At 37.8% G+C, this 20,996-nt stretch overlaps 2 protein-coding genes across 8 annotated transcripts; one reads left to right on the forward strand and one right to left on the reverse strand.

Moving 5' to 3' along the window:
- The first annotated feature begins 1,185 nt into the window (after positions 1-1,185).
- Positions 1,186-10,973, forward strand: LOC137961893 (probable low-specificity L-threonine aldolase 2). 6 transcript variants are annotated; one of them, XM_068808520.1, is made up of 10 exons: positions 1,186-1,288; positions 2,118-2,600; positions 9,143-9,254; positions 9,353-9,403; positions 9,553-9,624; positions 9,722-9,854; positions 10,132-10,190; positions 10,363-10,463; positions 10,540-10,606; positions 10,686-10,973. In XM_068808520.1, exons 2-10 carry the CDS (start codon positions 2,158-2,160, stop codon positions 10,719-10,721), a joined length of 1,074 nt encoding a protein of 357 aa, XP_068664621.1. In that variant the 5' UTR covers positions 1,186-1,288; positions 2,118-2,157; the 3' UTR covers positions 10,722-10,973. The 6 variants fall into 6 exon arrangements, with proteins under 6 accessions (XP_068664621.1, XP_068664630.1, XP_068664654.1 ...); XM_068808529.1 differs by lacking the exon at positions 1,186-1,288 and adding an exon at positions 1,418-1,505; XM_068808553.1 differs by lacking the exon at positions 1,186-1,288 and adding an exon at positions 1,619-1,796 and having other exon boundaries at positions 10,572-10,606.
- A 2,368-nt stretch (positions 10,974-13,341) lies between these two features.
- LOC137951660 (U-box domain-containing protein 3-like) lies at positions 13,342-20,996 on the reverse strand. Of its 2 annotated transcripts, none has more exons than XM_068798495.1 (5): positions 20,542-20,996; positions 19,489-19,769; positions 19,223-19,339; positions 16,711-18,609; positions 13,342-13,716 (listed from the first exon to the last, which is right to left on the reverse strand). In XM_068798495.1, exons 1-5 carry the CDS (start codon positions 20,639-20,641, stop codon positions 13,648-13,650), a joined length of 2,466 nt encoding a protein of 821 aa, XP_068654596.1. In that variant the 5' UTR covers positions 20,642-20,996; the 3' UTR covers positions 13,342-13,647. The 2 variants fall into 2 exon arrangements, with proteins under 2 accessions (XP_068654596.1, XP_068654587.1); XM_068798486.1 differs by having other exon boundaries at positions 16,711-18,621.

Here is a 20,996-nt window from a genome sequence, read left to right on the forward strand (position 1 = left end):
TAGAGACCTCCTCTCTTATGATTGCCACCAATCACTTATTTCTTCTTGATGTCCTAAAAAGCACAATGAGAATAGAAAAAAAGTGATAAAAAATTAGTTTTTTGTTTAGTTGCCTAACAAACATAAGACTCGTTGGAAAGTGAGAGAGAAGAGAATATAGAAGAAGTATCGATACCTTGAACCTTTGTTTGGGACCTATCTGTAATAGATACAAAATGGTCCATAGTATAAGGAGACAAAGAGGATAAATTTTCAACTTTACTAGTAAGGTGTTCAAGGTTCTGGAATCAAATGTTTTAAGTTTCTATACAAAACCATAGTCCACCTCTGTAAGGACCATCTTCTCTTTAGGAGGATCTAAGGACACTTCATTGTTGGTTGTTGTTGTAGAAGAAGACGTTTGATTATCCCTGAACAAATTTGGTTTACCATATAAATTCCTGCACTTGTCTACCAAGTGGTTGTTTAAACTACAAAAAGTGTACTTTCTGTTTTGACCAAGATTTCTAGAATTATAAGTGGAATCACCACTACCTCTTCTTCTACCTTTACCACATGATCTGCCATCTCTTCCACGTCCTCTTCCATTGTTTCTATTCCCCCTTCCTTGGAAGAATGCAGAATTTAGGACTCCATAATGATATCGAGCCAAAGAGGGAGAGGAGAAGAAGAACAAAAGAAGAGAAGAAGAGAGAAATAAGAGAGTTTCAAGATGATGCCCTTGTGCATCAATTAATATCACCATAAAAATTATCAAAATTTTATTAAGAACTCAATGAGAAACATAAAATTATTTTTATATAAAAAATTTAAATACTAATTTTATATCATTTTTCATATAAACTTATGCAAACAAGTATCATTATTTTGAATTAAGATCAATTAATTTTTATAATCCAGCATTTTAAATAATCTTAATTAAATTATATTATAACATAGTTTGAGCATAATAAACCATGATAAAGACATTCATAATCATAATTAAAATCATAGTTAAAATTATTACAATAACAAAAATAAAAATCTTCTAGAAAAAAATTAACTTTTATTATTCCCAAAAATAGTTAGTATTTTTGAATAATAATGGTTATTTTTAAATTTTATTTACTTATTTTATTTTATTTTATTTTTTGTTTGAAAGATTTGAAGTGCATTCAAATGCCCCATGGACGTATGTGAGCGATTTTGGAAGAAAGATCAGAGAAAACCAAAAACTGGACACTCGTCTTCTTCGCCCGAGAGACATTCCAGAACGTGAGGAAGCGCTGTAGAAACCAAGCTTTTAGTGGTTCGTAATTCACCAACCCAACCATTCCTCCTTGCTTTTGATTTTTGCTTCTTCTGTTTTTTTTTTCGTCTCTCGTATCTATAAAATGCTAGAAATAATTGACCTCTCAGAACCATAGCTTCAGCGACGCCTTTAGGCCATAATTATTAAGCAACGCTTATGGCTGAGCAGCCGCGTCCGGACTCGTTTCGAGTCCACCGCTCTCGATAGATGGGAGGTGAATTTGTTTTTGGAGATTCTGGGTTTTTGCTTTTGCTTTTTCTCTTTTTTATTTAATTCATGCTCTTGTCGTGTCGTGTTGTCTTTTTCTCGTATTTTTTTCCTTTTGTCTTTTCGATTTTGCTGCCGACCACCCCCAGCCGATTCGATGAGTCGGTAGAGCAAGAGCAACAACTTGTTCAAGTGAAGTAGCTGAGCTGCTGAAATTGGGAAAGTTCATCTGGCGATATAGAAATCTTATCTGTTCCAAATCTTTTCCTTGCTGTCAACCGGACACTTTTACCTCTCTGTAATTTCTTCGCCCCAGTCGTATGCATTTCTTCTTCTTTCTTGATTATTAGTGCCGACGACCGATTGATTGGATTCTGGACTAGGCATATATGTTAAACTTTTGCATTTTCCATTGCTGCTTTTGCCATGCATATGTCGTCCATTGAAATGAACGCTGTTGGAGACTCAAGTGTTTGAGTCTGCGTTTTGATACTTTACTTTCTTGTTAATGCTAAGTACTTGTCGAACGCTTGGAACAACCCCAGCATCACTCTCTGAATTGTTGAAATTGTTTAAATTGCCCAAATTACTTATAGATTTATTGTTAACATTCTTTTAGTAGGAAAGCGAGAGAATATCTTCAGGACAATCGAGTGGCAATGGTGAGCAGGACAGTAGACCTCCGATCAGACACGGTCACAAAACCCACAGAATCCATGAGAGCAGCTATGGCGAGCGCCGAAGTGGACGACGACGTCATAGGCTCAGATCCTACTGCCTCCCGCCTCGAGTCGGAAGTGGCGCGAATCATGCAGAAAGAAGCCGCTCTTTTTGTTCCTTCCGGCACCATGGGCAACCTCATAAGCGTCCTCGTCCACTGCGAAACCAGAGGCAGTGAAGTAATTCTTGGAGACGATTCCCATATCCACATTTATGAGAACGGAGGCATTTCCACAATTGGCGGTGTGCACCCAAGAACCGTCAAGAATAACCCAGACGGAACCATGGATATTGACTTGATTGAAGCGGCCATTCGAAACCCTGAGCACGAGCTTCACTACCCGACGACCAGGCTCATCTGTTTGGAGAATACGCAGGCCAAGTAAGAAAATTCACTACCTTGTACTCCAGCAAATTGCTAAATTATTTGTTTATGGGATTGCGTAATTTCTTGAAAGGTTGTGCATGGGCCATGGACATTTCTTTTCTGAACTTTTCTATTTTTTTAAGCTCGGCAGGGAGTAACCATCACAGAGTATTTCTGTCTGCATCCTTTTTTTCAATAGTCAGACTATTCACGTATTTGAATATGCTGCTGTCAGTAGTTATCTAGTCAAACTACACCCAGCCAAGAGTTGAATGCGCAAAAGATTATATCTGCTCTGCTTTCCAACTCAGAAAAGACTTCCAGATTTACAATAACATGCTGCTTCTCTGAATCTTTAGTGTACAGTATGTTGTGGCATAAACAGCTTTCACTTTAGGTTCTGTTTGTCAAGAATTATTGCCAAGGCAATGCAATTGCAGATAGAGGGCTGAGGATCAATGTTGTTTCATATCCAGCTACTTTAATAAATTATAATCTGTGGTTTCCTTCCTTTTGCTTTTTTGTTGAAGAATAGGTATAAAAGAGTCTTACCTCTCATAGCAAGAAGTCTCTTAACTCTCATGGGAAGGAATTCTCACAAAAGAGGTTTCAGTTTAAAGGTGTTTCAGTTATGTTGATATTCTATTTATGTACAATTATTCAATTCTTTTAGGGCATATCTTTTAGTATTTGATTTTGGGTATAATTGGGACAATGGTAGTTTAATTGTAATCTAGTTCAACTTGTTTCCTCTATTATAAATAGAGGTTCATTGTACTTAGTTATAATCAAGTCAATGAATTAATTTTCTGTTAAGAAATTTAAGCAGGGTCTATAAATTGATACAAAGTCAATTTACAGAGTTGACTTGTTCCTCTCTCCTGGTTTTTAGTGTTGTTTATTTTTTCAGCTTTTGCCTTTCCTTAGTTTATTTTTTGTTTTGTTTTTCCCTAATTTATTTTTCCTTTTGCTTTCGTCGTTGGAATGGTATCTCTATTCCCTTTTTGACTCCGCAATACCTGAACCCCACTTACTTGCAATTGTCTGAGTTCAAATTCTATTCAACGTTTATGTCATGCTTATTGCTTCTTGAGTAAATTCATCTAACAGCAGCAAGACTTACTTATACTTCATGGGCCTATGTGCATTCCGTTTCTTCTTTTTGGCCTTTCGACTTGTCGTTACTCTTTGTTTCATGTCGATTGATATAGTTGTATACTGTTTGCTTCGAGAAGATGAGTGTGTCGTTACTCTTTGTTTCGTGTCGATTGATACAGTTGTATACTGTTTGCTTCGAGAAGACGAGTGCACTGGTCCTTTTTTTCTGGCAGAAACAACTGTCACTAAACAAAAAACTCTTCATCTTTCATTAATTCAAGACTGCCATTCTGTCTCCAAGCAGCTGGTGGATCCTACTTGCTGATAAAACTTCATAGTTGAATTCTGGTAAACTTGTGGTTGTGGATCCTAGTACTCATGGCAGATATGGGAAGCTTTAAGCCATCAGCTCGGTTCTGCAATTGCATTCAACCCAATAGCTTAAGCTCCACTGGCTGAAATCCTGTTTCCAGAAACGACATCCCACTGGCTCAACTTACATTCCTCAAACAAATCCCACACTTCCTCTGTAGATGTTCTTCTGATTCCTCTATCTCTTCTGATTAAACAAAAAGACTGGTTTCGCTTTAACTTTTTTGCTTTTTTTACATTCCTCTTTGGCTCATTCTGACTATGAACCAAAAAAAATCTTGCAACTTAGCATTTTCCTTAGCTTCTTGTTGTATCATCTTTGATTTTTGAACCACCATATCCATTAAAAGTTCTTGCTCAATAAGAACCTTGCCAACAGACTCTTCTTTCTGCAATTCCTCTTGTTCTGCTGTTGTTTTTAATGCTTCTGCCTCTGCTAATCTTGTGCTTAGGTTCTCACAAATCTCTTTGATAATCAAAAGAGATCTATACCGTTTTTCTGACAAGCTGAGCAAACGAGAATGAAATTCTCTCGCTTCTGTAGCTAAGATGGATTTCTCTCCTTTCTCTGCTACCCCTCGTACACTTGAAGTGGACAAAGGACTACAGATGCAGAATATGCCATCATCTCAGATCAAGCTCTTGCAACAGCTTTTTGAGCAAATCTTCAGTGCTGCTTTGATCAAGATTCTTTTTCATGGCTGACTTGCTTCATGACCTAATAAAGCCCCTACACGAGTTGATAAGAATACAAGAGCATCAAACCATAGCGCCTGGCAATATAATTCTGCATCTCTAGGTCCGAGATCTTGAAAATCTCCATTCTTTGTCAGTTGATGGCCTTGGAATTCTTGCTTGACCAGTCCAGAAGTGGAGTGAAAGGATCGATACAGACGGAGACACTGAAAGGAAAGGAAGGGATGATTTTAAGACAAAAGCTCAAGAGAGCATATTACAAAGGAGGGAAGCCTTCCCAAACAATGAGAGATTGCTGGAAAGTTCCGAATTTTGCCAATTTATCAGCCAAAGAGTTGGCTGATCTAGGAATGAGGTTCCAATTACAATGTGTAGAAGATACAATGTCAGCAATACTATCAGTGATGGGCCAGTGGCGCCAAGGGGTGAAGTTGTCTTTGGAACACCAACTAATAACCGTCTTTAAGTTGCCTTCAATGATTAACTTGCATGGAGATGATCCCTAAAGATTTGGAGGCCAAACAGTAGAGCACTAACTTCAGCAGCATTACAATCGGCAATGCCCACCATACCAGCATAAGAAAGAATAGAGTCTCCATTGTGACCTCTGAACACACCACCTGCTCCAGCTGTCCCGGGACATCTGATAGCACTACCATCAAAATTCAGCTTTATGCAATCGCAAGGGGGAGGATCCCAGATAGTCATACTCGGAGTTCTGCTGGGACCCCAATAGAGTGGCAAAATCTTCTTTGTATGAAGCCAGCTCGAGATGAGGCCAACGGCATGAGAAGCCGTATTGTCTGGGGTGTTAGCTTTGGAGTTGAATCTCTGGTTATTCTGCTCGAGCCAAATGCACCATGGAACATGCACAAGATAGGCCGAAAGAATTAACTTGTCCAGCCGAATCCTTCGAACCATCTCAAAGGTGCCAAAGAGGTCCTGATGTAGCTCCACTTGGAGCCCAATTTTCTGAAAGATCTTCATCCAAACTTGCCACGAAAATCCACAGTGTAAGAGGACATGTTGGACTGTCTCTTCGCACTCACCACAAAGGGGACAAGAAAGATCGGGGGCAGTGAAGCCTTTTCTATGAAGGTTGTCTGAAGTAAGAATCAGTTCTCTGATAGTTGACTACACGAAAAAATTGATTTTGCTTGGCACTAAGAGTTTCTAAGTCAGATTCGCCTTGTGCTCATGAATATCATGAATATTGTAGCCTTGCTTTCTGATATGAGAGTAAGCCGAAGTGATAGTGAATCGGCTATTATTATTGGGCTTCCAAATCAGCTTATCAATTGAGTGCTCTCGGATAATAGTATTGATGAGTTTGGTAAGGAGAGAGCAAAAAACCAACGATTCCTCATCATTTAATCCCCGACGAAACGGGAGACTCTACGAGTGATCACTCCATGAATCAGCCACAGAGCAAGAGAGGTCGCTTGCCACCCTATGCAGCCCCAGGAAGTCCTCCGAGAGGGATCGGGGGCTACACCATTCGTCCGACCAAAAGAGAAGGGTCCTTCTATTGCCTGTGTAAAACGATGTAGCATCTCTGAATACTAGAAGGAGCTTGAAAACTGATTTCCATATCGGGGATAGGAGGCGAGCAACGCCACCCTCTCTCCACCAGGCACCCGAAAACTAAAGGTAGAATTTCACCATATTCCTCCATAAATTGTTATGCTTGTTGTTGAAATTCCAAATTCATTTGAGCATAAGAGCTTTGTTCATTTCTCTTGTAGGCCGGATGGAAAGAAAGGGATGATAAGCGGATTTTTTTTTTCAAGAAGCAAGTGGAGAGCATACCATGACATTGGACATGGTCAGACTCTAAATAGCAGCAATAACGTGCGTTCAGTACCTGTTCTTGCTTGACTACTTTGAACAAGAAGTCCTTGTTGGTAAAGAACTCTGAAGAACTGGAGAAGGATTCTAACTGGGTAGCCTTCCTGGTTTTCCAAGTCAAATCCTTGTTGGACTTAGACCGGGAATAACAGCTTTGGTTGAAGCCAGGTCATTGAGGGAGAAGGACTATATGAGCATCTTTACTGATTTTTCTGAATTGAGTCCTCGTTGGAAAAGGATTTCAGAGATTATTTGGAGTGAGACACTATCAATCTCATGGTATCTATTGTATTTATTCTCATTTTTCTCTGAATTCTATGGTTATCCTATTGCTGTTTGAAGGCTTAACTTCCTTGCTGGTTTTTATTGGTTGATTTAAGGGCCTATCTTATTGATGTATCTTGCTTGCTGCTCGCTTACTTGCTACCTTATTCGAGCATCTTTCCTGCTTGCTTGCTGCCTTGTTCACTACATATGCTGGCCATGAGAAAGCTCAGATGAGATCTGGCAATGAGGCATGAAGACTGCTAGGAGTATTCAGACATCCAGTCATTAATCACCCATTCTGCCACAAATACAAAAGACCAGGAGAATTTTCCAGCACTTGCTGTTCCAAGTGGGTCAAGGAATCCTCCATTTGGGGTCTTCAAAGAATTAAAGCATGTCAAGTCTGCTGCAGGAATGTGCAACATAGAATCTTCCGGCAAGCGTCTCAGCACCCATCGGCACGAGTATCTGCTGTTCTGTTACTGCAATTGCTTGCATAATTATTGAGTAGCTTGCTATCTGAATTTTAAGGCTGCCGACTGCTACTTCCTTGAGCATATCCATTACTAATCTGACCTGAGTGTTCCATGATGTTGAGAAAATCCAGGTTACCAATCTGGTCTTCAGTCTTGCTTGTCTGCATCGGTTGCATATTTTCTTCATCATCAACTCCGAAAAATTTTGGTCAACCTCCAAAAATTCCCTTGAGGTCATACTTGGTCCAAATGGTTTGTTAAGTTATTTCAGTTCTATCTTTACAGTCTCCTTTTTATTATGGTGGTAGTTATTTTCTCTTACTTTCATCCCACAATAACCTCTTTACTCAGTTACCTTTTTCCAACCATCCTTTTTTTTACTCTTGCTTACGCCTTTGGGACAACCTCTTTGTGTGTTGCTTTGGTTGGTTCTTTTTATATATAGGTGTTTTTAAGTTAATTAAGACTTTTTTTATTGGTAAAGTTAAGGTGGTCTTATTTTTGTCCTTTGAGTGACAGACATTTACCCCTTTTAGTGATTATTATCACTATTTTGTTCAATATCCTTTGAGGTTGGTTTTAACTCTTTTTTTAATCATTCTATTTTTTATTTTTTGAGAGTCTATGTTCAATTAAGTACTTATCCTTGGACACTCTAATGGAGGAGATATTTATGACAATTATTTTTTTATTCAAGCCGGGATCATTGTCGACATCTCCCAGCTTGAGGGTGAGAATAGAAGGAGAAGTATGAAAGATTCTACAAGCTGAATCAAGCCTAGTCACTTTATTTACTCTATTGATTTGATGTACGTCTTTTTTAAAAAACTTATATAAGTAAGAATTTGTGAGTGTTGTAGTAAGTTGCGCCTCCTTCCTATTTATTTTCATTACGTGTAAGAATTCCTTTTGAAAGTTGAGTGTTGCAGTGGTTGTGTCTCCTTCCGGAATTGAAGTATGGGTGTTGCTATCATTAGAAGAAGTACAATCTACAATGAAGAATTTTACGAGTTGTAGTAATCAAATTGTATGCGACCAGAATATCTATGTTAGGTGGAGTGCAATATGAAGAATTCTCCTTGAAGACCAAGAATATTTTTCATTGTAAGTTAAACTCATAAACTCCAGTTAGAGGGGGAAGGTTGAAGAATAGGTATAGAAGAGTCTTACATGCCTCTCACCGCAATAAGTCTCACATAGTTAGAATTAATATGGTGGAGTCTAAAAGGAGTCTCATGGGAAGAGAGATCTCACAGAACAGGTTCAGTTTAAAGGCGTTTCAATTATGTTAGTCTATAATTTATGTTCAGTTGTTCTAGAGTTTATCTTTTAGTGTTTGACTTTGAGTGTAACTGGGACAAGGTTAGTTTAATTATAATCTGATTCTTTTTGTTTCCTCTATTATAAATAGAAGCTCATTGTACTCAATTATAATCAAGTCAATGAATTATTTTTCTTTTCTAGAAATTCAACACTTTTGATAGTGTTTCTCAAAATTTTGCACTTAAAAAGAGCTTCACTGAGTTGTATGGTTACTCTTAATTTATTTATGCATTGACCAGCTGTGTAAATATGAAGTTTTAGTAAGAGTAGAATCATATGAATGACAAACTTTAGGGGAAAGCAATAAATGATAATGCCATGTAAAAAAGGAATCTTGGGTTAAATTACTTGGAGACATACCTGTTCTACTAGTCCTCTCTTGAAAATTCTTTGTTCTTTTAACTTCCCTGAAAATGTACTAGAGTTAGGATTGCCATAACCCCTTGTATCATTTCTTACACTTCTCTCCAAATGCAGCTGTGGAGGGAGATGCATCTCTGTGCAATATACAGATAGAGTTGGAGCATTAGCTAAAAAGCATGGTTTGAAGCTACACATTGATGGGGCTCGCATATTCAATGCTGCAGTTGTAAGCTACTCCTTTCTCTGTTTTGATGATGGTTTGAATAATTTCTAAGATGATTATGAAGAGGAATTCTATCTAACTTTTACAAATTTTAACTCTAGGCTCTGAATGTTCCTGTTCACAGACTAGTCCAAGCTGCTGATTCAGTTTCGGTATCTTCCTTTCTCTGTTCCTGGATATTTCAATCGTTGATTATTTTCCAAATAAAGTATCACCTGATAAATATAAAAAATTATTGGTTTTATTTCTGGTATCTCATTACTATCATTCTGTGCATCTGCTTCTATGTATTCACATCCAGATATGCTTGTCCAAAGGCTTAGGTGCTCCAGTTGGATCTATCATTGTAGGCTCTAAAAGCTTCATCACAAAGGTACAGGAATGTTGGACATCTTGTCGTCACTGATTGTCCTTTCACAAAACCTTTCTTTTCTTCACAAAACTTACTTCTCTGTTACTCTCCACGTCAGGCTAAGAGGTTAAAGAAAACTTTAGGTGGTGGAATGAGACAGGTAGGAGTACTATGTGCTGCTGCATATGTTGCATTGCAGGAGAACATTTCTAAACTCCACGACGATCACAGAAGAGCAAAGGTTTTAGCAGGTCCTACTTTCACTTGCTCCTACTCCAGATGCTAAAGTTCTCTGTCTACACATTAGCAAGTCCTTTGCTGTCTCGATTTACTAATTTTGTCCTTCTCTGGCATGAAGATGAAATTGCTGTTGTCTTGATTATTGCTTAAACTGAAACTGATATGAGTTCACTAAGCTATTAGTTGTTAGATTGTTAAAAAAAAAAAAAAATACATGAATTGGGTAAGCACTATCAACATTCAATTCAAGTGACTAGAAATAAATGTTTGCTGCCGGACCTGTTGCAGATGGACTGAATCAAATCCAAGGACTAAAAATGGACCCATCCACTGTCGAGACCAATATGGTTAGTATCATTATGCTGCTCACCAGGCTTACTACAAGCTTGTGTACTTGATTGTTTCATTTAGAGCTTGTACAGGGTGCCATTTTCAGTCTGTCCTGAATCTTGCTCCAGTTGAATCAACTGGATGTGTTATCCATATATTACATATAAATTACAATTAAGGAGTACACAGGTATTTTTTGATATCGTGGATGGTTCAACTATCAAGGTGGAACAGCTTTGCAAGGTTTTAGAAGAGCATGGTATACTAGTGATACCTGTGAGCTCATCCAGGTGAGCTCCTTAAACTGGTCTTTGTTTGAATAAACATATCCTTTCACATCTTTAAAAGAGATTGTTGTTGTTTCAGCATTAGGATTGTTCTTCACCACCAAATCTCAGACAGCGATGTCCAATACACACTGTCATGCATTCAGGTGACAGCAATATCTACTCTCATTCTCCCCTTCCCTTCCACTGGATCCAAGTATCTGACAATTTGTTTGAATTTTGCAGCAAAGTGTTCTGCAACTCCAAGCCGTTTCATCCTAGCAATGTTTATAGTGTAAAGCTTTCTTAGTCAAAGAAGTATCTGTTGTGTGTCATTGTAGCCTTAAGCACTAAAGTTGATACCTACTTTTCCCTGTTAGAATAATTGACTCAAATGAATGGTGGACTTGCCCCATTTGTGAGCACCATCAACACTAGGGGAGCAGTTCAAAAGCCTTAAAACTAGGCCAAGCTATATTGTTCTATCCGCAAGGGGGAGTCTCAATCCAATAAATTGAAAACATATTTGAACAATATCAAGATTTAAGGGGTCTTAACTCAAATCCAACCTGATTTTAAACCAACGAAACATTTTTAATCTTCAACTTGATTTTATCGTTTCTTTGTGTTTTTATTAGCATAACTTGGGTGGTTCATCAATGTGCTTAAAAAAAAAAGGTTCTTTTAAAAGCATTGTCCAAATAATAACCAAAACCCAATCCAACAGTCATGAACACACACTTAGGGTTGCAAAATCCACTAACATTGCAAGCGAGAGGGGGGTTAATTCATAATCCAAATCTACCCAAATCTGAAAAAAAAAGAAAAAAAACGAATCTAATCAATAAATTAATGGATTGAATTGGTAGGTGGATTAAAAAAATTCATTTGCACATCAAATGGATGAGTTATTGGATGTGTCAGAAAGAGAATTTGATCCAAACTAATTTGGTTAGAAAATTAAAATTACAAGAAAATATGTATTAGATATATTACAGGAATTGATTTGTTGGGTGCTAAACTTGTAGACACTCCTATGAAAATCAACCGTAATCTCCATGATACATAGTCTTACTCTTAAGGATATAACATATATAGACATGCTGAGTAGGTAATTTGATTTATGTTACAATTATTATGTTAGATATATCCTTTGTTGTAAGAGTTGTGAGCCAATTCATGGAAAATCTTTAGAAAATACATTTAAAAATTATTCGAAGGATTTTAAAATATTTGAAAGGTGCACCTGGAAAAAGGTCCATTGTATACTCAAGATAGGAAAATTGATGTGCTTGGATATTCTGATGCAAATTATGTCGAGTGTAAGATGGATATACGTTCTACGTCAAGTTATTGTTACTTTGTTGGAAGTAACTTGGTATGTTGGAAAAGTAAGAAACGGATAGTTATAGCTAGGTCCGGTGTATAGAACAATGATTCATACGATTAGTGAACTTATGTAAATTTAAGTTTGTTCTTGAATTTGGTTTCTATATATCAAAACCTATAATTATTAAGTGTGACAATCAGGTTGTTATCTTCATTACAAGCTAAGCATGTATTCCACGAGAAAACTAAACAAATAGCAACTGATTATCATTTTATTAGAGTTGTAATTATGCAAAGTAAGGTGGAAACTCCAGATGTGAAATTTTCATACCAGTTGGGAGATACATTTACAAGCATTTGGGAAGACATGAAGAAGTGATCTTCTATAACAAGTTGGGTTTGTTCGATATTTACTCTCCAACTTGATGGGGAGTTTTAGGGGCATGTTGGTTATTTTTTATTTATGTTAGCTAGGTATTGTTTTTTTATTTTTATATTTCAAGTCTCATTAAAAAAAAAGGATGAATTTTAGGAGACATAAACATTTCTAGGAGCATTTCTATTATTTATATAATTCTCACTTAAACCCTAAAATAAAAGAGGAAGCTCATGCTTTTCTACATGAGTAGCTTGCTGCCAAGATTGCTTTATCCCTCTTTTTCACTCTTCTTTCTCTCATTTTCTCCCTCAAATCTCTTTCTTTTCAGCTATTCGATTACCACTCAAGTTATAACCACAAGGGTTTTAAGAGTAGGCATACCCCCATAAGCTTCAAGTGTATTTTATTTTATAGGAAGAACAACAACTTCAAGTGACTCCGAGTAGAATCACCTATATGATTAAATCTAATAGTACTCTACAATCACCCCAAATTTAAAAATAAGTTAATTAATTAATTAAATGTTTGACAAAAAGACAACTCCAATCCATAGTATATAACATACTCCAATTTTCACCCAATCTGATCTATATAGAAATGGATCAAATGTAAATTCAAAATCACCCAATGCTACTATACAGAATATCTATAGACAAATAAAAATTAATTAAATGTTTGACAAAAAAAAAAAAGACAACTCCAATCCATAGTATATAACATACTCCAATTTTCACCCAATCTGATCTATATAGAAATGGATCAAATGTAAATTCAAAATCACCCAATGCTACTATACAGAATATCTATAGGCAAATAAAAAATATTAATTCAATTAACCTGATCAATCCATAATAATAGTGTTGGGGTCATAGGGGATCCAACCCCATTTCTAGGCCTACTCAACATAGTGTAGTTGAGGCAAATCAGGATTACTCAAATCGTCCAAGTGAAACCTTGTTAAGCCAAGCCTTTGCATGATACAAGGCTTAATCAAGGAAGACAAGGGGAAGCCTCCCCCTAGCTCCATTTGCCCAGACCCTACTTCCTCCCATCAAGGAGGGAAGGGCTCCCCCCACCCTCTGCTCCACTTCTTCCTATACATCTCTATAAGGATTGTATTTAAAATTTACCAAAAGAATCAAAAAGAGGGAGGGGAAAGAACAGCCAAAATCCAATTAACTACGAAATTGAGGATCAAATAAAAGAATATATAAATATGAATTACGAAGGTACAAGAGAACCAAGTACAGAACATATTCACATGGAGAAGCCAAACCCAGGAAATCACCCGATCACTGACCACAAATAATCTACAGAAGAACCTTAAAGAAACTGTTGTCGTCGAGCACAGCTGCACAGGGCAGCGTAGGCAATCCCCCTTCGAAACTTACAAGACATGAAGAACCTGCCGCAGTGGATCTGCTCGTGATAACCAACAGCCTCATAGAATACACAAAATATTAACTGGATATCTCACATCAGTAAACCTCCCGACCCTTTTCATGACGACTTTGTCTTCCCTGTAATCCCCTCCCGCTGGTTGCGGAAATGGCTCAGAATCTGCTGTGCCTGCACCATAATGTTACTAGAGAGTCGGTGTTTTTTTACCATTATCCAGATACATATTATTATATAGCTTTCTGCACGTCATCTCCACAAGCAATGTATAAAAAACTTTGCATGAAACCTAACAATGGCGTCATTACAGTCCCTACTACAGACAGCCCTTTAAAAAGAGACATTTTACAAGATTATAACAGATTTCCTTTTTTTTTCCCAAAAAAATCATCAGGTTCCATGCTGCAGGGGCAAACTTTTAGACATTTACCCATCTAGAACTCCCAATTTTTTTGGTAAACAACGGAAAAGGAGCAACCGGCACTGCAGATTTATATACCATGTATATACATAATCAATATCTTGGAACCTTTGAGAGAAGACTTCAAAATCATGAAACCCAGTATCTATGTTACTGTTTTTACATCACCCACAAAAACAAAAGCCTGTCGAATCCAAACTTCAAGACAATTTTTAATCTCCTATTGTCTTTCTTGTCATAATGGCACTCAATAGTACCTCTAACAATTCTCTCCTCCATTCTCAAACACATGGTTGCAATTTATCTCCACCATAATTATTGGATTTAAAGAAGTTCAAGTTGTATCAAGACATTATACTCAATTCATTTTAAGTCCTTGTCTTTCTTCTCTATATTTCGTTTGATGCCATGTTTCCATGTTTCTCCAATCTCTCTTTTGACAATCAAACAAATGCAAAGAAACCATGAGCCTGACAATTAATATTAGACAGAAACTTTTGCCATGTCTTTTCTTTCTTGAGCACAATAAATTTAAACTTGTTAAGAAATAGTCCCACATGGATTAGTGAGTACAAAGATCTTGAGTTTATTAGTTGGGAAAGAGGTTTCCTAAGTTGACTAGTCATTTTGGGATAGGGCCTTGGACCTAATTTAACATGGTATCAGAGCAGGTACTCATATGTGGGCCTACACCTAAAAACTATCTACTTGTAGACCAACAAAAGAGGGCCTACACCTAAAACTATCCACTTGTAGAGCCACCTACTCCTAAATTATCCACTTGTAAAGTCACAAAATATGGTCGACACGTGAGGGGGAGTGTTAAGAAATAGTCTCACATGGATTAGTGAGTACAAAGATCTTGAGTTTATTAGTTGGTAAAGAGGTTTCCTAAGTTGACTAGTCATTTTGGGATAGGACCTTGGACCCAATTTAACAAAACTACTCACGCACAATTAAGTACACTATTCAGTTAAGGTGGCCAAAAGTACAAGAAAAGGAACCCGGTGCAGTAGGATGTAGAAAACAATGGAACTACAAGAAAGATCCTATATAAAATATAAAAGCATTATCCAACTGAGAGAGAATTTCCACAACAAGCTCTTGACAGGAATCACCATTCTGAGTCAAGGAGTCAAAAAAGTAAATCTGCACTCTTGTAAGTGTGCAAACAAATTCCTATATAACTCCTCAATCCCTGTGTCTCTACAAAAAGCACCTCAGAGGGGTCTTCTTCTCGAAACCTTACTGATAATGACCACCAAATCACCAATCTTAGAGCCAAAATGAAGCCACCAACATCTGCTTATTTTTAATAATGGAATCAAGCAGATGGTTAAGCTCAAAGAGTACTGTCTCAGGCTAAAGTGTGAAGAGTTGCATTCTCAATGGCTCAATTTGTGGGTCTCTTTATAGGGATTGACAAGGGAGAATAACCAACGATTTTATTCAACCTTCCCCGAAGGGATTTTTTCCAAAGTGCTGAAGGAGATTAGGAGACAAAAAAGAATTGAACACCAAACTTGCAAAGTAAGACACTCCTAAGTTGGAAGATGAATAGGCTAAGAATAAGAAGGTGAGTAACACTTTCTTCCTCCTGAACCTGCAGATTGAGTTCTCAATGGTTTCTCTTTATTTTATATAAGTTGGTCAATGATACCTTTTGTGGCACATCAGCTGAAAAGTTTGATTTGTGGGGACAGAATAGTCCAGGAGACTACCACAGCAGGCTTCATACCTTGGTCAAAGCCAGACAAACAGATGTACGAGGAGAAAACCATGTATGTCCTGTAAGGGCTTCCCTTCTAGACCATACTTCTCTACTCCAATAACATAAATGCTAACAAGGAGAAAGAAGGTGTTACACCCCGTTGCCTTGGTCAGTCAAAACCCACCCATATTGAGGCTCAACACCCATGATCCTCCCCAAAACATAGCAACTCTTGAATAAAATTTGAGTCTCCAACAATTCTGAGACATGGCAGAGGTCAGGCAGAGTCTGGGGGAGCTCCTGTCCTACTCCAAACACAATGCTTAAATCTGGCTTTCGAGTAGGACTTCTACAGAGTAATGTCATATACAGGTTTTGATCAAGAGGAAACAAAAATGGTCCCAATATTAACAATAAGCAAATATTAAGTTTCACCCAAATCCCAATTTTTTATTTCAAGCCTCTATTACTATTTGCACAGAAGAGTTTGATCTCTTGTCTAATTGTTCAAGCCCATAATGTCATTGTGCTTTAGCATGCAAACAGACAAAATATTACTAAAGTTTTGTCCAAACCAATTCTGCCATATCTGGTAATACATCCAACTAAAGTTTTTGCTAATTTAGGCATTTTTATCATTTTTGTCTCATGACACATGGAAAAAAACCAAAAACATTTTTTTGGAAATTAGCTCACCCACAAAGTTCCAGGTTCACTTTGGCTTGTGCTAGGATAAGAAGTTATTCAACTTCTCGGGAGCAAAAGGGTAAAAAGGAGTACAAACTTAACGTGTTTTAGCTCTTTAATAAACTAGTACCACGCTTTTTATCAATTGCACCTAGCTGTGTGTAAAGGATATAGTTTTTAGTTGCAACTGCCTCTGCCTGGATGTTCATTGTAATGTTCTTTTGTCTCATTCCCCTAGTCTATGAGATTCATCATTCAAAAAAAATAATAATGAATAATAATAAAAATAAGGATTTGCATCCAAGTCACTATAAGAATTAAAGAGTAAACTAGAACACAAGCATACCTTTTCCCTTGCTCTTGGAGTGCCTGACTGAGATAAAGCAACCAAAGGTGGCACAGCACCCTCTTGCAGTACCAAAGTACAAAACTTCTTGCTGTTAATGCATAACTGCAACAATGCCGAAGCAGCATTTTCTTGGCCTCGTTGAGAACCCATATCCACAACCTCAACCAAAAGAGGGATTCCACCTTCCCTTGTAATAGCTGTTCTACCTTCTGAAACTGTTGCTAAGTTTGCCAAAAGAGCCAAAGCTTTGTCAGTCATTCCCTTGGCTGGATCAATTAGCTCAACCAGATACTTCACTGCACCTGCTTGGACTATTCGAGCCTTGTTTTCATGAAAGATGGAAAGGTTGAATAATGCAGTTGCAGCATCTTTCTTCCCTCTAAGGGTTCCACTACCCAGAAGATCAACTAATGCCTTTACAGCCCCAGACCTGCCAATTCTAATTTTGTATTCTTCCAAGACAGAAAGGCTAAACAAAGTAGCAGCTGCATTCTCTTTGGCCTCTGGACCTCCGGACTTTAAAACATGGATGAGTGGGTCAATAGCTTCAGCTTCTGCAATGGCGGTTTTATTGTTATCATTAATAGACAGGTTTAAGAGAGCTGTAACAGCATTTTCCTGGGTAATTTCAGAGCACAGCAAAGAAACCAATGGCCCAATGGCCCCACATTTAGCAAGTATTATGCGGTTTTCCATATTATGCTTTGCAAGAAGCCGCATCTCTGCTGCTGCTGCCGTTTGGGCTTCATTGGAATGGCTAGTTAGATCCTCAACAAGTTTCTGAGCATGTGCATAAGTGGTGACATCATCAAATCCCAAGTCTGATAATGAAGAAATATTTCGATTGAAGATCCCATTCTTTTTCCCATTTTCTGCTGGTGTTCTTGCCTTTCGGTTGTGATTCTGGTTCATCGAAAGCAATCGAGAGAAACTTGAATCTTTATCTGAATAAGAAGCAGTACAACCTGACGTGGCTTCCTCTGACGCCTCATGTATATTGTCGTGTTTACTTGATTCCCTGGACACAAAATCTTCTGTAGTAGAAATGACACTTGAAACAGATTCACACCAGCTATGATTACAAGACCTCTCAAATGATGGTTCCCTTTCTGAGGTTACTTCATTCACTACTGCATTCTGGGGGGTACCCTCAAAAAGACCTTTTTCTACCAAGTTGGAACCCTGTTCACTGTTTCTTGATGAAACTGCAACCCCCTGACTCTCCACCACATGTCCAACTTCAACGGATATTCTTGAAGTGACATCACTTTGCAAAGAACCACGACAACTGTCAACGTGGCTCAAGCCATCAGCAGCTTCTTCTGATACTACCTGAGAAAAGTTATCATGGGATCCAACAGACCTGACCCACCTTATGTTATGGTCTTCACACCAGCTCGTGATCAGAGCTTTAACTGTGTAATTCGGAATCAGATTAGTATGAGATAGAGTTTGCCGACTTTTTGGACAAATTCTTAACCCTTGATCAAGCCATTTCTGGATGAATACTCTCTCATATGTTTGTCCAGAGGCTACAATGACAGGATCCTCCATCAGTTTCAATGAGAGTGGGCAGCGGAAATATGAAGGAATAACTATCCCATTAACTGTTTGAAAATGCTCGAGTTTAACAATGCCCATCCGTATGTGTGACACTAGGTCAATTATCTTATTGATGTGGGACACCTCTCCATTATTTTTCTTCAATTCAGACTTCAAAATTTCTTTTTCCAAAGCAATGCTTTCTGACAGAAGTTCCTGGTTTGATGTCAAAGACAGTGATTCAGCAATCTTTAGTAAAAGATTGGTTTCAGGAATGAGATTTTCTCTTTGATCTCTCAATGCTTCTTCTATGAATTCTGAAAGCCTCTCCTCTTGATCTAGACATTTAAGTTCCTGTATACAGAGCTAAAGTGATAAATGCAAGCATCAGTCAAATACTAACTCCATATGACAAAACTGTAAGCGACACAGAGAGTGAAGGGGGAGGGGGGAGGGAGCCGGTGAACTACTCAAGAAGACCTGTTCTGAAAGGTAAAGCACTTGTTCTTAGTTCTGAAAAGAGAAATGACATGTGGATGGTTTTCAGGATAGGGATGGCCAAGTGAATAAGAAACAGATGCTATCCACAGGACTTGCAAAATGAATATACACAGATGCTGGTATCTGAAACGCTAAATTGAAGTTATTCGAAATTACCATAAATTCTTTTAAAATAAAAGGTTCTACTAGATAAAGACAAAGGAACTTAATAGGATTAGTTATAAGTCATATATTAACTTAACTAGAAACAGTAAAAGTCAAGCTGGCCAAACAAAAAACTGACGACAGACAAATGATGGGCATGAGTATGGTGCACCCAATAAGAAGATTCTAAGGGTAGGTTGACAGGAAAGAGAAAAAGCACATCTTTATATTGTCATCCGATATTCTTTACTTACCATCCTTAAAAATATGGAGTTAATATCACTTATTTAATATTTTCAACAAATCTTAGATATTCAAATACCTGAATGCATGTTAAGTGCGATGCACAAGAAATTGGTGGTAGTAATCTAGTCAACGCATAGCATATCTGCAGTGAAGACCTCTGGACCTTCTCCACGAATGGTGTACACTGCAAAACCTGGACAAATACAAAAAGTGACAACCCAATAAGGATACCTATCAGACCAAAATTCTTCAAACATGAAGGTTTCGACAAATTCCTATTCCAGTAATTGAATGTATTAAGAAAAAGTTCACAGTTAGAACAAACGTGAAGATGTCACTCACAGTGCATATCCTGCTCATCTTTGGGCCCCATCTCTCCATGAACTCTCTAGCCTTATTGACAGCAAGATCCAACTCCTCAAACTCTCTTACTAACGACTCATCAGAAGTCATGTTGGAAGTAGCAACATCATGAAGCAAAGGCTTTAGAAGCTTAAGTGCTGAAACTATATCTCTGTAATCTTTTTGAACTGGGAAAGACTTCATGTCCTGGCATGCAACTAAGTGAATGAACCGAGAAATGCTGTTTATTAGACCTCCAAAAGTTTTGATACCCATTACCCCTGTTTTGACAAAAGATATTTTCTAAATCAGTACTCTCCATACAAAGTCCAAATATTTTTCTCAATTGAAGTTTCAGGGTACCAAGAAAAAATGTTTGTTATGTCAAGAACAACAAAATATTCAGAAGCAAATTGGTTTTCTTTTTCTTCTCTAAATAAACACTGATCAAACAAAGTAAAATGAACAGCATTTATTTATGCATGTCAAATGACATAAGTAAACATGTTTAAAAGATATAAGATAAACGGTTAGTTTTACCCATATGCAAACATCATGTCCACTAGAGATAAACCCATCTTTTCTCCAGTGGAACATAGGACCATTTTCAGAACACTCCCTTTCAAGTAAAATTTCTCACAGAGAACTCTTGACGACCTGATTTACAGCCTTTCTGGATGAATTTACACAAAGCTGACTAAAACGACTCGATCATTTCCTTTCAGCATGAAATTGGAAAAGGAAAACAAAAAAATACAGAACTAGGAAAGAAGATTCCAACTAAGCATTTTTTGTTGAACCAGTAGCAAGTGACATGTACAAAAAACATTAGATGGTCAGGCTCAGTCCATCCACGTGTACACAGGGCAGAGCTCCAAAACCCGCCCAAACCTAGGAAATGCAACTCATACGCCCAACATCCATGAGTAAACCTCAAAACACTGACAACTCAAGCACCAAGAACACTCAAGAATGCAAACACAACTAGCTATCTCCACACACACACGCACAAAAAAAAAAAGAAAAAGAGAAAAAAAAAACCAAAATCAATACCACTATCTTCGCTCAAGTTTGTTGCTGTAGACGGATGCTGATGAAACCCAAGACCTGCACGCGTCAGGTCGAAAACAGCTTGATCCCCCCGCATCACCATATGCGCTTCGGACGCTCTAGGCCTTTCACGGCTCCGTTAGAGAGAATTGCAAAACAGGCAAAAAGAAAAGTTGGGAGGTGGAAGGTGGATTCCGTCTCCTTTTCTTTTTCTTCCTCTTTGATTGGATTTGCCGGGTTTGTGATTTAATTAAGAAACAAAGATTTGCAGATAAGAAGCAAGTAATCCGTGCGATCGTTCGAGGGAATCCCTTCTTTTCACAGAAGTGAGAAATCCCTCTAGATCACAGCCCGAGCCATATTCTGACATAAAGACTAATCTGTCCTCCTCCGAGCTGTCCAGTAAGGCCTCAGCCAAAGCCAAAACGGACAGCAGCCTTCGCTGTCGCTCTCCTGTA

Source organism: Aristolochia californica, unplaced genomic scaffold, assembly GCF_029961685.1.
Source record: "Aristolochia californica isolate CCGP_79_NKW_82.1479 unplaced genomic scaffold, dmAriCali1.0.hap1 SCAF_1, whole genome shotgun sequence".
Lineage (NCBI taxonomy): Eukaryota > Viridiplantae > Streptophyta > Magnoliopsida > Piperales > Aristolochiaceae > Aristolochia > Aristolochia californica.